The sequence below is a fragment of the Podarcis bocagei genome (genome assembly GCF_964188305.1).
Source record: "Podarcis bocagei genome assembly, chromosome: 13".
Taxonomy (NCBI): Eukaryota; Metazoa; Chordata; class Lepidosauria; order Squamata; family Lacertidae; genus Podarcis; species Podarcis bocagei.
In genome coordinates this window covers 39033759-39054394 of record NC_138138.1, presented here as the reverse complement: position 1 = coordinate 39054394, position 20636 = coordinate 39033759, and the positions used below count along the sequence as shown (strand labels likewise).

General features: G+C 44.2%; 1 protein-coding gene across 2 annotated transcripts in view; it reads right to left on the bottom strand.

Annotated features, from left to right (window-relative positions):
- Positions 1 to 20636, bottom strand: part of SHISA7 (shisa family member 7) — a 38556-nt gene continuing 17920 nt past the window's right edge. The window contains exons 4-6 of one of the 2 annotated variants that reach the window (XM_081169122.1): positions 17470 to 17535; positions 11300 to 11452; positions 1 to 10848 (exon numbers count right to left, since the gene is read on the bottom strand). In XM_081169122.1, coding sequence (XP_081025248.1) covers positions 10232 to 10848; positions 11300 to 11452; positions 17470 to 17535 — 836 coding nt within the window. In that variant the 3' untranslated portion in view covers positions 1 to 10231. The remainder of the gene's footprint in view (positions 10849 to 11299; positions 11453 to 17469; positions 17536 to 20636) is intronic. The other variant, XM_081169123.1, reaches the window with a different exon arrangement.

The following is a 20636-nucleotide window of genomic DNA, read 5'->3' as shown; positions in this document are numbered from 1 at the left end:
GCAGCTGGAAACATTAGTTTATTGAAAAACAAAATTACAGCAATTCTAGAGAAACTTTATAACAAATGGATCTGTCCCTTAAACAACATCGACTCTTGGGCCTGGGGGAAATAAGCCCAGATACTGTGGAGTTTTGCTTATAACTCCTACCAGATGAAACCTGTTTCGGTTAAATGTTGTACTCTTTTGTAAATGGTCATGTGTGTTTTGTTGTTTTTGTTTGTTTGGTGCTTTAAATAGCATTTAATTTCACCTGATTAAGGCTGCAGTCTTATACACACTTCCCTAGGAGTAAATCCCACTGAACATAATGGAATTTACTTCTGAGCAAAGATGCACTGGATTGCATGGTAAATCTGGCACCCAGAAAGTTGTGTGCAATGTGATATTTTTTTTAACGTTGAGAGGAAGTGGGGTGGTTGAGGAGACACCTACTCTTTAAGGGACAGTGGAGGTGAGAGACAGTGGAATGGGAATGTACATATGATCGGTAGTTCTTTGATTCTTCCTCCCAACATGTTAATTTAAATGCAAAGCAGGCTTAGAAATCGTAATTAAGAGAGTGGTCACATCCACATCATCCATTCAAAGCACTCTTATACCACTTTAACAGGCGTGGCTTCCTCCAAGGAATCCTGGGAATTGTAGTTTGTTAAGGATACAGGGAATTGTAGCTTTGTGAGGTCTCCTAACTACTCTCTGCACCATTAACAAATCACAGTTCCCAGGATTTTTTGGGAGAAGCCATGATTGTTCAAGTGGTATAAGGATGCTTTAAATGTACGGTGTCTGTGACCTGGGAAGAAGGGAGGGGTTGTTGAACCTTTTTGCCTGTTCTTCTGTTCAAAACTATTTCTACAACTGCTTTCCCATTTCTGTGGAAAATGATGCAGGTGCTGCACATCATTCTTAAAAACATCTGGGGCATTCTGAATAGTCCGGGGGCAGGAAGGGAAGGGAAGGACCAGTGGGAAGCTCCTTTCCTCTCCATTTGTCCTCCACTCCCAATTTCAGTTTTCTGTGGCTGCTTTTTGTTTAAAATATCCAAAAGCAAAGCCAGGGAATTACCCATGTGTACAGTTGGCCCCACCCCACCCCCACCCCTGCAATGTGCTGTAGTCTCAATCCAGAGTTTTCCAAGAAGCAGGGTTGCAGTGGCAATGTGGTTGGCTTCAACCCACAGAGCATCAACTTTGCAATGATCTCTGTTGATCAAGCAGTGAAGTGAAATAGGTGCATTGGGGGGGAGGAGAAGTACTGGAGAATGTGGTTGGTATCTAACAGAATACTAGAATTTTCCTCTGAATTTGCTGCTTCACTTTTGATTAGTATTCACAAATAATGGTTGGTATCGAACAAAATAGATACACTATCACAGGGGCTTTTTGCTGTGCAATGGAACTTTCCCACTCTTTCTTCCCCACCACCACCCCATACTTCCACTAAATCTGTTCCCCAAAGCCTCCAGGACAGAATTCGAGGTCATGGAGGTGACACATAGGGAGATGAGAGACTGGAGAAGTTCCACTGAGCAGAACTGTTTCATTGGATACCCAGTATCTGTGAATATTAATCAAAAGTTACGCAGCTCTTTCAGAGGAAAATGCTCATATTTTACAACTCCTGAAACAGACCAAGCTGCAGCAGAGAGGAGGCTGAATGTAAATCTGCTGTAAGTGTATGAAGGAGACCTTTCAATCCTGGAGAGGACCCCTAGGCCAAGCGGTTCATGCTTCTCTCCCTTGAATACCCCATACTGTTTTGGACACTCTTTCTAAGGGTATAACTGCATATATTATGTCAATTGAATACTATGTTAATGCAGTGATTGCTGACCAATCACATAATGATTTTAACAAAATTAAATACCAGGTGCTTTGAGTACTGGTGCCAATGAAATCTCTCCCTCCCCGCCCCCCCGTACAGCATGCAAATTCCCACGTGTGTGGGGTTGCTAATCACATCATTAGTGTGGTATGTAGCTTGTTAGGACCTCCTAACCCTCAATGGCTTTGCAGAGTCTCTCAACTGGTCTTCAGGTACATGGGTGGGGTGGGGTGGGATCAGATCTCTCTCCCTCTCATTCAGAAGGGCCACTGTGGGCTGCTTCGTATATTACTATTTTCCTACTCTAAGATAACCCCTGTACCTTATTGCTAGAAGCACGCCACACATTATTTGCATACTGAATAGAGACTGTTCAAGCAGCCATGGGACACACCAGTACACTGTGGTTCACCCATTACTGTAACCCTCTACTTTCTTGTATGAACTTTTCCACAAAGAAAACTAGTTAGGTGGGGAGTGACCCTGTACCACATTTTAACGTTTGGGAGAAGCATGCTGAAGGAAGATCCAGGGCACTAACACGTATAGAATTGCACACAACTTTGTTGGGTTCGCCAACATACCTCCCAGCCCACCCATGATTGAGTCTATCTCATCCCACTGGTGAACTGGGATGAGCACCTGATGCTCTCAGGTCTGGGCTTGCTGGTATGACCGTGTGTATGGCTTATTTTAATATTTTGTCACATGGTTCATGAGCGAAAGAGACATCAGTGGCTCCCAAACAGTCTCTGTTCAATACATATACATCTATATTTATAATACACGGTTCTTCTTTTTCTCCTATTAACAAAACAAAAAGCCTAACCAAAATCACAGCTGTTGATGAGTATGCATGCCAGCAGGCAATGGAAGTTCTCCATAACTTTTTCCCCCTTTTTCACACAATAAGGGCCCCTCAGCCTGCCATTGGAAGTAGTTGGAAGAGTATGGTTGGATTCAACTCTAAAAAGGAGGAAAATTAACCCCAGAAGAAGGGCTATAACAAACCAACTTTTTAAAGTGCAAGATTCTAATCCAACACAAAAAGGAGGGGTCTGTTGGCAAATTTAGAAGTTGTCCAGTTCCATTCTAGAGGGAAGGAGTACCCACCCCTAGGATGAAGCAACTACCATCCTAATTTTATGATGAGGGAGTCATTTCTGGGAACAGAAAGAATCCTACCTAACAGTGATTTGATGAAAGAGCTGGTCCATTATACAAACAGGAATACATCAACTTTTCTCTAGAAAAAGTATGGACTCTCATAACACACCTGCTAAAGGAAGAAGTCTCCACACGGACTCTAGAGGGAGGGAGATTACAGCTCAGCTTCAAAAGGAAGGAAATTTCCAGTGAAATTTTAGAATAAGAGATTGCCCTTAAATCTTAGAAAGGAAATCGATTTTGGAAAAGGTCATCCCAAACGATACCCTACATTCTCTAGATTTCACACTACAAGAAGAGCAGTGAAAGCAGCAGCGGAAGGTGCCCAAGATGGTGGAGAGGCCCCTTTACAAGCTCATTTTGAGGAAGTCGTAATCAAGGCTAGCTAGAACCAGCCAGCAGAAAAATAAATGAAGCAATCTTTGTTGATTAGCCATTCATTCCTCAAAACCAGGAACACACAGACACACACTCCCTGCTCACCCTGTTTTCTGCAACTCTCTCCTGCGTTCCCATAACAGAAAGGACTGCCTGAACCACTTCCCATACATTCCCCATAATAAGTCACACCTATCTAACACCAGGGATGCCAACTTGAATAAAATATTGGGGGGGGAGGGGCCAGGTCACATGACACGGTGCACGCACACTATTTGAATGGCAATGCCCATCAACTGGGCGGGGGCAACCCCCTCAAATGTCATATTGGTGGGGGTGAAGACCCCTCAGCTCCTAGGAGTAGGCTGCTTTGCCTCACACACTTTGAACAGTCACTTCTCTCACACACATATTAATATGCCCATTGCTTTCTGCCAGACAACTTGCTTTTCAGTGATAAATTGGAGCAAACGTCAATCCAGAGAAAACCTGATTGCCACTTGCTCCGGTTTAGTGATAATGATCTGGTTTCTCTGAGGGCCAGCGGCACACGAAGGCCAAGCAACAAAATGAACATTTTTGTGTTGTTTAGTCGTTTAGTCGTGTCCAACTTTTAGTGACCCCATGGACCAGAGCCCGCCAGGCATTCCTGTCTTCCATTGCCTCCCGCAGTTTGGTCAAACTCATGCTGGTAGCTTTGAGAACACTGTCCAACCATCTCGTCCTCTGTCATCCCCTTCTCCTTGTGCCCTCAATCTTTCCCAACATCAGGGTCTTTTCCAGGGAGTCTTCTCTTCTCATGAGGTGCCAAAGTATTGGAGCCTCAGCTTCAGGATCTGTCCTTCCAGTGAGCACTCAGGGCTGATTTCCTTCAGAATGGATAGGTTTGATCTTCTTGCAGTCCATGGGACTCTCAAGAGTCTCCTCCAGCACCATAATTCAAAAGCATCAATTCTTCGGTGATCAGCCTTCTTTATGGTCCAGCTCTCACTTCCATACATCACTACTAGGAAAACCATAGCTTGCATTATACTGACCTTTGTTGGCAAGGTGATGTCTCTGCTTTTTAAGATGCTGTCTAGGTTTGTCATTGCTTTCCTCGCTACATTAATCCTGCCATTTCCATCGCATTCCCAGTCTTCCTAGGCCTCTAATTCAACTACCAAATAGGGCACCTCCCAGCTGCACAGTTCCACTGATCTCTCGGAGTACAATTGTACTCCTAACAATTTGTAAGAGAAACGCAGAAGTGATATATGTTGGCAGAACGAACCTCATCAAAAAAATGCTCCAAACCTCAGAAAATGGCTCGCAATGTTTTCATGGATCTTTAAATATTAATGCAGCTTCTAAAAATGCACCCCTGTGTATTTTAAGCACAATTGTGATAGCTGACCTGATAAGGTATTGGCACTTATGGGGCTAGGGGGCCCTCACCTTTCAGAGGTTTGTGTCCCCCTGCCCATTCTTGGAACCAATCCAAGAGATCGTGGGTTGGAAATTCTTCTGATATTGAAAGCCTCATTATTGTGGGAACAGTTTCCTCAGGTTCCTGCTGCCTTCACCCAGGCCTTCTGGCTGCTAAAAATCTTAAATAAAAACCCAGCATTATGTCAGTCAGGTTATACTTGAGATCTGTCTACTTTTAGGATTACTTCTGTTGCTGTTCTTTTCAGCTACCTGCAAGCTTTAAACCAAGGAAAGCAGCCTGACCTTTCTGCCTCTCTTCGGCTAGGAGCTATGATAAACTGGTTTGTGTGCTGAAGTTTTAAAACCTAGAAGTCTATAAGGAGTTCTCAGTAATATACCTCAGTGTCTGTTTGGGTTCCTAAAGGGAAAGTTGATTTAATTACTGGTTTTCTTTCATTATTATTATTTATTTTAAAAAATACATATTGCAAAATAAAGCAATTTCACTATAAAAATAGCAAGAGAAAATCAGCAATTAAAGTCTACTGGAGCAATCAAGAGAGGCTATTCAAGGTGCAATTAACAGGCTGTTATTCCGTAATTACCAAACAGGCTTCATCAGGTGGAAGAAATAAAGCAGGCTGAAGCTACAAAAGGAAACTTGTGCTTAATGTTGGTGGGCCTTTCTTATGACTAACAATAGGAGGATCTTGACTATGGATAATATATTGTGTTATATTAAATTTTACCATAATTCTACTTTCCGCTAAGGCAGGGGTAGGCAACCTAAGGCCCGGGGGCCAGATGCGGCCCAATCGCCTTCTAAATCCGGCCCGCAGATGGTCTGGGAATCAGCGTGCTTTTACATGAGTAGAATGTGTGCTTTTATTTAAAATGCATCTCTGGATTATTTGTGGGGCATAGGAATTTGTTCATTATTATTTTTTTCAAAATATGGTATAGTCTGGCCCACCACATGGTCTGAGGGACGGTGGACCAGCCCATGGCTGAAAAAGGTTGCAGACCCCTGCTCTAAGGGCTCGTCCACATTTGAACATTATTTTGCTGTTACTCCACACACACATTCAAATTATACCAAACTGGTCCACACCAGCATACATTTGAATTTGTATATGAGGAGAAACTTAGGTTTTTCCAGTTCACACCAGTAGGCGTCCTTTTTAATGTTTGTCCCTGCCTTCTAATCTGCGGATTCTGTAAAGCCAACTAAATGCCGACAGGGCATGCACACAAATTTCCCTGCCCAAGAAGTGTACAAAAGCACACAGGCAATTGTAAATTTGCTTGTGCAATTTTCTGGTTTTGTGCAAATCTGAGGAATCAAAAGAAAACATATCTATATCTAATAGATACACATAGCTAGCTAGAAATATGGCAAGTGTCATTTGCTTGGGCAGTTTTCCAGTTTTGTTAACATCTGAGGGATCCAAAGCTATAGAAATATAAACTTAAGCTCCTAGTGGTGCTTACTAGCAGGCTATAGAAAAGACATGAAAGCAGTTGTAAGCTCTCAGTACATTTTTTTTCCAGATAGCTGCTCTATACATCGGGTGTTGAATTTGTTCATGTGATTTGCTCATGCAGCTTTCTGGTTTTGTGCAAATCTGAGAGATCAAAAGAAAAATATACATCCCTCCATTCAGGAGAAAAACAAAAAAAGAAACGAAATCCTTGAGGAACTAGTGGGCATAGAAAGGGGAGCAGCAGAAAGTGACAGTTGATCCACCCACCCAGAAACACTGAAACAATTCATTTGTGATCCTGAGTGGAGTTGTTTGGAGTCTGATTTCTCCCAACTTATTTAATTATCTCTGCATCAGGTAAACCTGAGTTTACAGAGCAGAAGCATCAAGGCTGGTGTCATTTTAAGGTAACATCATGTGGACTATGCAAATTAAACAGGAATGCAAACACACAATAAACTGGTGTGGTCAAGCCCTAATTGTGTGGAAACAGTGTCTCCTTAGCACTAAAGGGCGCTAGTGTGAAAGCAGTAGGAATTCAAAACGTGCTGCGCACAATCCTTTGCCACATGCTTGGGATCTCCTACAGATTAGTCCATGTGGAAAGAATTCCCACAAGGCTGTAAGTTTGAAAACAAAATGGACTGCTCTCTGATTCAGCCCAGATCCTGCTCCAGAGTTGCAAGTCCTCAAATTAGTTACCTACCAAGAGCCCCTTTCCAACAACGCGCTCTCTCTCTCTCTCTTTTGGGAGAATATTGTACCCATCACCATTGCCTCTTTCAAGGTTTTGCATTGAGAAGTTCACAAATGAAATATATAACCCGCCAGCCCCAGAAAGAAGAACGGGGTGAAGGTGGGGGTTCATTAGCCCTTGATTAGAGTTTGGTAGGGAAGAAAAAGGGGTATGGTACTGAACAAGGAGGAAAAGAGGCAGAGATGTGCGCAAGATGGCTTTAGACTGCAAGAGGATCATTATCTGCCCCTCCAGGGGCTACTGGGGTGAATTACAGTACCCTAAACTACAGCCTGGCACTGCTATATGTACAAGTTATACAGGGGCCATCAGGGACAGCTAGAGAGAGAAATAGAGACAGGCTGTAGCTTTTTCTGAAGTGGAAAAGGACCTCTAAGAAGTTACATAAGAGCAAGAGTGAAAGCTAAAGTAATGTCAAAATGAAGAGAAAATAAAGTGATCGAAACTAAGTGCTGAAACAAAAATCCACCTGTATTTGGAAACGGATGACATTTGAAAGAGTCATACATTTCCAAAATCTTCAACATCTCACATATTTCTGATCTCGGCAGCGATGTTTTTTTGATATACTGCCCAGAATTTTATCCCTAAAACTTGATTGTCCCTCTGACTAAAAGTCCGTTGCCAAGCTTGTTAATTTTGAGGTATACAAACCTGCTGATATAAATTCAGTACTTCACTTTTTTTCCTTTCTAGTACAAATGGTGTCCCTTTCTCTGCCCCAGTCTGAATGTGCAGAGTCATTCAGAGTCAGGGGAAAAATAGAAAACAAAAATATTTCCACTATCAAGCATGTTATTTTAAAAATACTTTCTATCATTTTTTTTAAAAAAAAGAAAATTAGGTTCCCCTGCAAAACTCCACCCGTTGACAGAGGTAGGTGAAACAAAACTGATTTACATTAAATCCTATACATGTCTACTCAGAAGTAAACCCTACTGAGTTAAATTAGACTTTCTTCTGAGTAAATGTGCATAGGATTGTAGCCTAAATTGACAAAAGTAGCATCTGAAAATAAAAATTCAATCTAGGGACACTTCTTTCAGCTAAAACAGCCCAGAACGTGAAATAAATATTTAAAGAATGAAATTTAAGACTCAGGAGGGAGGATACTATTAATAAAACCAATTCCATTTAAAAATACTTTTATCTTTCATCTCCTGCTGAATGCTGGCCATACTCTTTATATCTTCTCATTTAATTAAAAAAAACAAAAAATATTCAGAAAAGTTACTAGAAAGAAGATGTAAAAGTGAATTTTTTAAGAGTCCTGAGCATAATTGGGGGCAAGGAAAGGGAGGGATAGTGGGAAATTTGTTTATTAGAATAATGTTTGAAAGAGCCGAGACTCCTTTAAAAGCTACACTCACGAGAACCAAAGAACAGGCATTGATGGATACCCCCAGTAACTGGGAAGTAAATAAAAAGCACTAGAAAAATTGACAGAGTGCTAGCGATATATAAAGATATGTACAGCAGAAGCAGGGAGAGGGTGGACCTGACCCTGCCCTAGATCCCTTACGGGCAGAGTCCTGGCAAGGTTATAAAACAAGGATGGGATGTGTGGGGTGAGAGTTGCAAAGGGTGTGTGTAAAGCTCCACTTCCTGCACCTTCAAGTAGTGACCAAACTCAATATTGGATGCAACAAGACAAGAGGGCTGCCCACCATGACCCACTTTTCTCGTCTTGGAGTGCATGTCAGGAAGGAGCAGGGAGGGGGCTTACATCTGTTTCCTTTGCCACGGCATGAACAAATGGTGTGGCCATGCCACCAGATCCTTTATGCCCTCATGTTGTGCACCAGTAGGGCCAGATGCCCCTGGCCCTCCTACAAAGGTGCTGGCGTGAACTAGGTCCAAGGTGTTGATCCCAGCCATAAAACAGATGAAGCACCAAGGAGGTGACTTCGTTCGAAGTGGGTGAGCTCAAAGCAGTCAGTGATGTCAACAAAGGTGGATGAGGCCCACAGTGATGAAGTCACTAAAAGTCAACATCATTGCAGAGCCTGGCTACTTTTGATATTGGTAGCTACTGGCTGAATCCATTGTGCTGAAATCATCAATAGGTGACAGGCACAGGAACTTTGACATCATTCTTAATCATCAAGATTGGCAGTACTATCATCAAATGGTTGACAAGGCCTTTTCAAACATTGGTACGACTGTTTTGCCCCAACATCATACAGTATTGACAATACCTACACATCTGACGTCATCAGTCCATGTGATGCCCTGATGGGTTATATCACAATCAATATACTGACAAAACGTTCTCTCCATTGACATCATCTATAACTGACAAGTCACATAATGTTGATGTCATCAAAGGTCCACAGTGTTGACACCATCAAATGTTGATGGTGTGGGCATCAGAGGTCAACAAGACCCACAGCGCTTACATCATCTGCAGCTGACAGAGTCCACAGTGTTGACACCATTGATGATGTTGATGGTGTCAGTTGGTCAATGGAGCATCCACAAGGGTTGGCAATGCTCACAGCGCTTGGAGTACCAGAGACAGAGTTTGCCAACCTCATAATAAATCCACAGCGGTTGTCTTCAGTCTTCAAAAGTCTGAGACAAAGCCCACAGAAATGATGCCATCAAATGTTGACGGACAACACTAGTGTTGTTGTTATCAAAGACTGATGGGACCTGGCAATTATAACATGACCCAAAACTATCACCAAGGCTACGTTATTGATGCTGTGAAGGATCCACAGGCCTAGTCTCTTTCAGCCTTGATGTAATCAGATCTGGACAGCAGTGATGTCAACAGACTATGGGAAGAGATAGCAGCAGAATCTAATACATGAGACCTACTAATTTTGACATCTTCAGAAACTGACCAAGATTGTGCAGTTGGTTTCCTCTAAGAAACCAAGCTGGCCTTGACACCATTGCATCTTGACCATGAGCCGTAGTGTTGATGTCATTAACTACTGACAGCCAACGTCATCATCAAAGATTGTCAAGACCTGGCAGGTCGGTTGGACACCATCAAAAGCCAGTGAAGACTGAGATGGTATCATTATCAAAGACCAGACTAGGACTTGACATCAACCAAGATGGAGGCCATAGGGCTTTAAAAAAACAAAAGGAGCCCCAAGATGGTGAGCACCAAAGAAAGGGTGGGGTGGAGCAGAAAAGGGTAGAGAAATATGGCCTTGAAAAGTCAAATCAACCTGAGTTGGGGATTAGGGGCCTCTCACACGGTGACCTCGTTCTTGCTGCCAGTAGGGAGGTGTTGGGTTGGGTGGTGCCCAGGGATGAACTGGACTTGATCAATGGTGCTTTGCCTCTTGGCTGCAAAGCCTTGGCGCCGGGTGGCAGCCTGGCTAGTACTGCCTTCCCAAGGAGCAGATGCCTTGGGGGAGTTGTTGGAGGTGGGGTGAGAGTTCTTCATCATCACGTGGTGGTGCTCAAGCATGGGAGTGCTGCTGGCGCAGACATTGGTCTGAGAGACGGCCTTCTGGTGGCCCAGATGCATCTCCTGGAAGGGACCTGTGCGCTGATGAAGACGCTCAGGAGACAGCAGGCGCTCCTGAGAATGCAAGTTTTCGCGGGAGAGGAGGTGCTCGTGAGATATGACGCGCTCTCGAGGAATAGTGTAGTCGTAGTGAGATGGGCGGTAGCTTCCCCCTCCACCACCACCATCGGAAAGGATGTGTTCCTGTGACATGACGCGCCGCGGGTTGTGGGACTTCTCAGAGTAAGCATCCGTGTCGTAGTTCATCTTCATGGCATGTAAGGGCAGAGTCCCTCGGGTCAGTTCGGCAAGATGCCTCCGTTTGGCATAGAATTCATCCAAGTCCTTCTCAGCTGCTGGGAGGTAGGGGAGATAAGTAAGATGTCACTGAATGATGAAAAGGTGGACTGGTGGATGTGACGAAAGAGGAGGGGAAAACAGACACCCTCCACTCCCAAGAAACACAAACACCTCATGATCGGTATGTGAAATGGACTGATGAAGCAATAAAATCACATCTGATTTGGCCCTCAAACAATTTATAATACATACATTGGCTAAAATTCTCATTTGCATTATAAAGGCAGTTTTTCTTCTGCACTATCAACAGCCAAGCACGTCACATAAGGAGCCCAAGAGAGGCTCAATGGCAATGTAAGCCCACGTTTGAAAATTTTCAGACTAGAGGAAACAGGGTCAGGGATGATACTGCTATATCATGAAGGAAAAAGGCTCAAGTTATTAGCCTTTGGAGAAGAGCAGCAACAATATCCTCCCAGTATTCCCTTCCTAAATGCTCCAGCTTACCCAAGCGCTTGAGTGAAGAATAGCGGTTAAGTTCTGACTTGACGGCTGTCTCATATGACGGGGGCAGATGGGAAAGATTGTGGAAAGAACGAGAGCAGCTGAGGGTGTTGTACTTCGTGGTTGAGTGGCTGGGCGTGTGGTTCACATGCCAATCTTTTAGGGGACAGAGAAAGAAGAGAAAGCATATTAGTTAAACTCAGACTGACTTCCAGGGCATTTGGAGTTTTAGTAAGACGAGTTGCTTCCATGCTAGCTATTTAGTCATTTGTCATTTTTTACTGAGCATCCAAGTGACAATGCTGACAACCTTTGGCATTCCCATATTTATTATACTGTCGTCCTACACTCTTGTGGACATGGTTAGTGATGGCTGTTAAGTTCCCCAGAGCATGTGCTTAATTCAGACAGTACCTGGTGAATCCCTAACTTTTGAGAAAGGCAAGGATCCTTCTCATCATTAGGCTTCTCCTGTTGGCTCTGTAAACAGCATTCAAGCTAATCCTCAACTCAGGGCCAGGCCACACATGAAGCAAGGTGAAGTGACTGCCTCAGGCAGCAGGATCTACCACGACAGCAGGTCCTCATTTTCATCTTTCTTCCCGCCTCCTTGTTCCTGATGTAGATCTTCCCTCACCCCTTCTTCCCTGGCGGGGAGAGGGTACCATTTTTGGGTTTGCCTCAGGGGCCAAAATGTCTTGGGCTGTCTGCCTGAACTACACACAGCTTCCCCTTCACGGTGCCTGCTGTCTGGAATCCCTCCCTTGATTCACCTTCATCTTAAGGACATAAGAACACAAGGGGTGCAGCTCGGATCTTTTCAGCCCCCAAAATGGCGGGTGAGTGAGGTCCCTAAAAAGGAGGATTGGCAATTAAAAATGATAGACTAAGCAGAGTTAGCAGGTCTAACAGGTAAAATAAGAGAGCAAGAAGACCAAGTATGTGAAGAGGAGTGGGGAAACGTTGTGGAGTATTTGGAAAATAATTGTAAGCAAGTGAAAACACTGGCAGCATTAAGGTAAATTCAGCAGCATAATATATAATAAAGGAAGAAAGGGGAGAAAAAGATCTATGCAGGAATGGTGGGAAAATTAAAAGAACCAGGGATGGGGAAGAAGGGAAGTCGCTGCATGTTTTTATTAAAAGAAAGATATTAACGGTGGAAATTTGTACTTGAATGTGATTTTGGAAATGGTAATAATGAAAATTATAAATAAAAACAAAAACACACACACAAGGGGAGCCCTGCTGGATGAGGCCAGTGGCCCATCTAACCAGGTGCCTATGGGGAGCTTAAAAGCAGAACTTGAGCACAACAGCACTCTTTCCTCCTGTGGTTTCCAGCAACCAATATTCAGAGGCATATAACCTTCAACAGGGCAGGTACAGCATATCCATGAGGATTAGTAGCCACCGATTGCCTTATCCTCCATGACAACCTCATCCACCAAGAAGACCTTGGCATTTCCTCTCCTGATTACAATCAACTCAGCTGCAAGTGGAACACCAAGACAACCAAGAGCAGCCGACCTTGCTCTTTCTTCCCTCACCCTCAGAGTGGCTTTTTCCAACTAAAACATAATTGCAGCACCAGTCTTTCCAGTGTGGGCTTGCAAAATGTGATAGATATGTGTTGGGGCTGCCAGTTGCCGGGGTCCACGTGTCCTGGCAGGGCTCTTCAGTGTTGCCATGGAGGCAAGTGGCTGGGAAGCTGCCCACCATTTTGGTTTTCCCACAGTGCCCTAGCGCAGTGGTTCCCAATTGGGGGTCCACGTGACCCACCCAAGGGGCCCATGGCACCATTCACATAACAGTAACAACCATAGGACATCAAAATTATCAAAAGTCCATGATTGGCTTTTGAAAAACAAGGAGTTTGCAGTACTTAGCTAATTGGGAACCACTGCCCTAGAGCATTGTTGGAACGTGAAAATGATATGTGATTAATTCCTTGTCTCAGTCCCTCTCTCAGGGCCAAACCACAACAAGGGGAACAAGTGGGTGGGTGAGTGAGCAGAGGGTTGGGACCACTGACATGGATGGGAGTCCACCACAGGTTGTTTTGTTAGACACCCCTCTCCTGTTAAGGAGGTATTCTGCTTTTCCATGAGTTGATTTCCCTCCTGGCTGTAGCATTATTAACTGGTCTTAATTGGCAATTTCCTGTTTCCTCACAGCAGGTTCTCTACTAACTCGTTTAGTCTTTTCTGCGTGAAGAACTGCTTGTTCTTTTGTTATTTATCCTCCATTATTGTCATAGCTAAATAATTTGTAAAACACAAAATAATGCCTCAGTAACAAAACAAAACAAAAATTACTATTAAATTGTTTTGCACTAAACATACGCCTATTATGGCCAAGCTACTTGCACTTGTCTCACTGAGACACATGACTCGGTAGAAGGCAGCTATTGGGTATGAGCAACCTTGCATCCCTCCAGTCAGTAGAGGGCAGTGTTGAGTCTAACAAATGATAGGGCAACTACACTTTGTGGTTTCCCACTGAAACCTAAGCTGCAAAAACTTTTAGAAGACATCTAAAGGCAGCCCTGTTTAGGGAAGCTTTTAATGTTTAATAGGTTATTGTATTTTAGTATTTTGTTGGAAGCCGCCCAGAGTGGCTGGGGAAACCCAGCCAGATGGGCGGGGTATAAATAATAAATTATTATTATTATTATAACCCTTCCTTCTGCATGCTTCTATCTCTCTTTGCTCTCCTTCTGCACGGGGCAGCCATGAAACTGTCTCTCATGTTGTAGACTTAGAATCAAAAGCCATCTTTGTGGATAGGAAGTAACTCTTAAGAAAAGAACCTTTTCTCTGTACCAGTCAGAGTCCTGTCTTATTTTATTTTACCCTTCTAAACCATGGCAGTGATGTACAAATAAAACAGATGATGGGTGGCAGGTTAGCTCCAGCTTCCAAGCTCCCCACCCCTCCACTCTGCTAAATACGTATAAACTTTAAGCTGACAATTTGATTTTAAAAACGTATCAGCAGCTTCATATGAACCATGCAGGGCTGGATTCTCTGTGAAAAGTCAAGCGGTGTTCTAACAAAGCCCCATCCTCAATTACTTCAAGCAGGGGCAGCAAGAGAGTGTAGCAAAGCAAAGGAGGCTTGGGAGACGGGGAGCCTGCCTGGGAAATCTCCTGCCTCCGCACTTGGCTAAGCACTGAGCAGATTCACTTCCATCTGCCAAAGCACAGTGCCTGCCAGGATCAGCAGTCCTGAGATGAAACTGACATTCTCCTCTCTCCCTTCATTCCTCCCCTCTCCTCTGTCTGCTGTGCTGGAAAGAGAGAGAGGGGCGATTCCACCTGGCCGTCCCCTCCCACTCTGTTCCCAACTCAATTCTGCCTTCTGTGTTGTATCTAGAGATGGGCAAATCCATCCATTTCATTCCCCCCGCCCCCAATTTATATTCACTTATCCACGTTTCCATGTCAGTTTGTAGTTTTGTCTTAATGAGAACCCACTAGCATTTTAGTGTGATGTTATTTACATTTTTGTAAACCACTTTCCTCTGATACACAAGATTCAAACCTCATCTTAAATTCAGCCATAGATTTTGTTATTGTTTTCCTAGGAAACTGCAAGGATGACCTACATGAAGCGGGAGGCACATTTGATAAAATCCCATTTATCCGATCTGAGTTCCGGATCAGGTGAACATGCCACAGAATCCCAGAATGGTTATGGGATGTCTGTTCTGGTTCCCCAGTAGCATTACTGGAAAAGCAATAGAATGAGTACAGGATCAACTGAGGCTTCTTCAGGTGGCCACTTTAAGTGGACAACTGTAATGTCAGCCCTCCTGATTTAAAAACAGCTGAGGGGGGGAGGCAGTGGGTGGACTATTTGGGCAGCGCAGACCCTGCATGCACCCAAGCCACCGTGTCTCTCCCAGGAGAGATGTGTGGCTTGGGCACGATGCAGGCCCCACGGTGAGTGCTGCCCGGCATTTTGTCACCTCCCTCAGTGGTGACACCTGGGGTGGCCCACACCCCCCTTCCTCCACCCCTGCTGCCAGGGGATTAAATACTGAATTAGACTTTAATTGTTCTGTTTAAGTTTCTTGTTAAGATGGCTGTTGTTTGTGTTCTCCTTGCTATATATTGGATGCTGTACCTTTAAATTCTACATAATTCTGTGTAATTCAATGCACCTGCTAGTGGCCTTCACAATGCTACTAGGTTTTAGCCAACAGTATCAGCTTGCTACACTTTTGAGTGACAGCTGACCCACAGTTATTTGGTGTACCTTTGTGGACATTTGACTTGGTAATGTATCTGTTATTGTATCACAACCCATTATAGAATGTGCAGGTATGTCATTTCAATCACTGTATTTTATTGTAATGGATTTTATTTTATATTATTGCCAGCGGATGAAGAACTTTTATTGAAACAGTCTATTATCCTGGAAGGACTGTTCTGTTGTTGTTGCTTTGTTTAGAGCACCCTGTTCCTGTGTTTGGAGAACCCCACCATCATTCTTCTGTGTTGCTGTGCTTATAGCACCATCTCGCTCCAGCTCACTCTCGGCAAAATTTTGTATAGGATATTAACTCTGGAAGGCATTTAGCCTCAATATTCAGTGATTGTTTACGGCCAAATTCTAATCTGATCATTTCTTTTCATGGAATATCTACTTGACTCTTACTAGTTTGTGACTCCATGTACATACTGTATGTTTTCTTATTGTGAATTAAGAAACAGTTATAGTGTTATATAAATATTGTTAGTATACCATTAGCCTACGTGTTGCTTTGTGTATGCCAGATTATCCGGATGGAGGAAGCAGATCAAGGAAATGCCCATTTTCTCACATATTGGATTTTCTGTGGCACGAAATTAAGCAGCTCAAAGTAGTTTAAGTAGTTGGGGAAAATCCCAAGGTAAGTGCAAATGTTGGAAAACATCATGAGGACACTCTGAGAAGTCTGAATGGACAGGACAGGGTGATGATGGACAGATCTGGAAGCACCTTAAGTAAGTCAGTTGAAATATCATCCTGCTCAATACATCTTTAGGTAGACCAGTAAGCTGTTTTATTTTATTTTATATACTCACTGCCTGTCTGCTCGTTTCCCTTTATAATCTTCTTTAATAAACTTACTCAGTTTGGAACTTGGGGCACCAATGGATTTTGTAACACCCAAAGGACAGAGGCCACTTCCAGACTGTCACAGTTTTCAGGTGGGATTGAATCACCTCCCAGTAAATTCAGGTTGCACAGTTAAAGCTGATTTGGCGCTCTTGTGAAAGAAACCCACTTCCCCAAAGGATCAGGCTTTTTGGAATAAGGAAAGTGGCAGGAAAAGGCAGAAGAAAGTACAGGATAACACTTGCTTGACGCAACCTCCCCACAAGCAAATCAGACTGAATGCTCATAAATTAACCAACATCATCTAATATTTCCGCAAACAAATCAGGCTGAATTAAACAGCTCGTTTTGAAGTGACCAGAGCGCTCTCCCTGCTGCCCTGACTGCTGGAATTACCCTATGGGCTTTAAGTTCATGGAAAGCAGGATGAAGGATGGGCCTGTCGTTTGACTGTTGCAGACTCTGCACGTGGTCTGCAGCCTCCCCCTTCCCAGATAAAGGACAGATCGTGAAGCTGAGGCTCCAATACTTTGGCCACCTCATGAGAAGAGAAGACTCCCTGGAAAAGACCCTGATGTTGGGGAAGATGGAGGGCACAAGGAGAAGGGGACGACAGAGGACGAGATGGTTGGACAGTGTTCTCGAAGCTACCAGCATGAGTTTGACCAAACTGCGGGAGGCAGTGGAAGACAGAAGTGCCTGGCGTGCTCTGGTCCATGGGGTCACAAAGAGTCGGACACGACTAAATGACTAAACAACAACAAGTAAAGACTATCCTGTTTCAATGAGCTTCCAACTAAAGTTGGTTTGCTTCCCTGATTAGCTTTGTTGATCTTATGCTGTATGCCTCCTGTCTCTCTGTTTTATGGTGCTCAAAAGTATAATGTTCAGGGTTTAAAAACAGTTGCATGCCACTTCGGGGGCAGGAGGACTTTTTATCCAAAAAGCAGTCCACCATCATTATTATTTTTAATTTAAACAAATAAATAAGTCAATAGAGAATCAGCAAGTTGCTAAGATGTCTCTCTGCCTAGTGACATCTGCCTAGCTGCTCCCAGCACTTACCCAGAGTGGCCGTGTGATGCTTGGGGCTGTTGACGTTCAGGTGGATGTAATTATGATGCATGTTATCTGCAAGGCAAAAACAAAGCGAGAGAAAGAAGTGTGTGTATGTGGTGGAGCGGACCATGTTAACAACGTTCACCTGCTAAGGCTGGAGATCATTTTTATCTGCCTCAAGCAGCCACTAGAGGTCACCCAACACAGACTAAAAATGTCCGCTCCAAACTTGCAAACAATTCTGGCAACCTTGGTCTGCAGGGCCAGTGTGGCTGCATTAACATTAGCTAGATTATTTATTTGTTCCTGGGAAATTTCACAACCGGGTTTGGGCTGGGAGAATATCAGCGCAGGCTGGGATTGTGATCAGACATGCAAATTGATCACACCATCATTTGAAAGGGATGAATGATGCATGCTTACATTGAATGTAAGAAGAGCCCTGCTTATGTTCAGGTGAAAGTCCCCTCTAGTCCAGTCTCCTGTTCTCAAAGGTGCCTATGGGAAGCCCAAAAGCTGAACCCAACTGTGACTGCCCTCTTCCCAGCCGAACCAGACCGCAGCTGCATTCTCCCCACCTGCTCTGTACGCAAGGAGGCAACTAGAGCAAGGCAGAGCAGAAGGTAGATCAGGATCTACTGGAGGTTTTGCGGGAGTTTAGCAAGGGCTCTCTGACTCCCAGTTGACAAATAATAGCAAGAAACCTTTTTTAAAAAAACAAAACCCTTCCAATTAAGCTACTAAAAAAGAATGCTTGGGGGGAAACCAAGAGTGGATTTTTCTGTGGAATGGTTGGTCTTCCTGATACCGTTAATAGATTCCTGGGACTGAGTGATGTGCTCAGAGGACCCTGTTCCTTAATCCTCAGCATGTTTCTTGTACCTGGTGGACCTTAGGTCTCTAGGGAAAGAAACAAAGGCGATCTTACAAGCCTGAAAATTGCCCACCCCTCTCATAGAACATACATGGCTACCATGCATTATTTGAGGGTTGAGAGGGAGGGAGAGGTTGAAGAGGACAGCCTGGCTTCTGTCATTGGAGCCCAATAAATTCAGGAGATGGATCTGGGGACCGCCAAACCCTTTCCCTCTCTTTCTGCAGCCATTTGAGGATCTAGGCATGAAGGTGCCATGGAAGGAGGACCCATGCCATCTGTTCCATTGTAAGCCTTACAACGTCCACCCTTGGCAATAGTTGAGGCTGGGAGAGTATGATTGACCAAAGGTGAATGAGCTTCAAGGTTGAGCTGGGATTTGAACCAGTCAAAGTCTGACACACTCTGGCTCACAATTAAGATAGTACTACACTGTTACTACGGCAAGTGGGGTCTGCAGCAAAATGTTGCAGTGTACCCTCCCTCCTAAAAGGAGTTGTGTTGTTTCAGGTTCCAGCCAGCCATACCTTCCACACAGGACATTGCACTTTTCTCACTGCCCCCTGTTGGGGGCGGTGGAAGTGCAGCCTTTGGGCTCCCCACCCCCAAAATATTTTTTGTACTTCTGCAAACCTTGGGGTCCTCCCCCCCAGCATGCTGGCACCTCACCCTTGTTTGCCAGTGGCCCTGGTTTTGCCTACAACTTCGTTGGCACTCACCGCCCCTGAGTTTGCTACTAAAACGAATAACTGAGGCCAGGTGTGTCTGGGCTCCTGGGAGAGAAGGGAGCGTTTAGCAGGGAAGAGGGAAACTGCAAAAGCGCCTCCTGAGCACTTGAAGGCTTTTCATTCTACCTGGAAAGAAAACAGTTTATGTCTCAATAAGACCCTCCCCCCACAACCCTAATATTAATCTTCAAGCCGACACAAAGACAGCCAGACAGCTAGAACCAGTTGCTATGGCAAACAGGCTGTTTCCCCACAAGCTTTTGCAGCTTAATTCCTGCTGAGAATACACACACACACACACTCCAAAGAGCAGGAGTTAACATATTCCAACAAAAATAGTAAGAGAAGGGGCTAGAAGTAGATCACAAAGAAAATAGGGGATAGATTCCAGGAAGATTCCTGGGGTCCATGGAGAGGCCAGCTCAGGCTGCTGTTGGAAAATGGGGTGTGAGGCCTTCACCTCTTTTAAAGGAGCCTTGTTCTTGATCCCAGTTTTGCTGGCTTGGGAGGACATTTTTTTGTTACATTTATATGGCATTCCTTGCTTCGGAGGGCTGAGAAGGGGAGTTCCCAAGTGATTCCTCATGGGGGTTGGTGCATACGTTAACACGAAACCATGGTTTGTGCTAACTTTAGCTGAGACTCCAAACCGTAGTTGGTGTTCCAAGATTTACCATAGTTTGTGCAATTTCCTTCCCTCCTCCACTTTCCTCAATATTTCTGGATGCTATCCCACACTGAAGCCTCTGAGAGTGGAACAATGTAACCATGGTCATTGATTCAGATGTGACACCAAATCACCAGTTTGCAAACTTGTGATTTCAGGTTCTGATCTGGCTGCCACTCACAAACCATGATTTGTTGGAAAGTGCTGGTTCACAACAGTATGACAAAGCCTTGGTTGGGGTTCTACAAACCATAGTTTCGGTGTTACATCCAAATAATCTCACTTAGATATTCAGTGCACTCACACAGTATTGATTAAGCCAGGCATAGGCAAACTTGGCCCTCTAGATGTTTTGGAACTACAATTCCCATCATCCCTGACCACTGGTCCTGTTAGGTAGGGATGATGGGAGTTGTAGTCCCAAAACATCTGGAGGGCCGAGTTTGCCTATGACTGGATTAAGCCAAGGTATTGCCTTATTATCTCTTTTAAGCCATGATGCTGCCATCATAAGGGGTTGGAGGTCAAATACCTGGTTATACAGTCCAAGATAACCATCTCTTTTACTCCCCATGGTACCCCCCATGGAGACCCTCACTTTCCTTCCTTTAGCACAGTCACCCTTCTGGCAGTTGAGCCCCATGCGCCACTTAGGTTGCCAAATGACCAGAAAGAAAGAAACGCAGATCCTGGCCTGCACTTGTGCTTTTAACAGCAACTCAATCAGGATGAAGCTTTTTCAGAGATGGGGACAGTGTTGATTAGGATGGATGATATTAAATAAATCCTTCCTCGAATTCTAATAAAAAATTCTTCAGATCAAGCTGTTGGGGAAGGTTGGTAGCTGATCCAGGATTTAGCAATCTTAAGCCATCGCTCGCCTTGTCAGGCTGCCTGCAGTTCG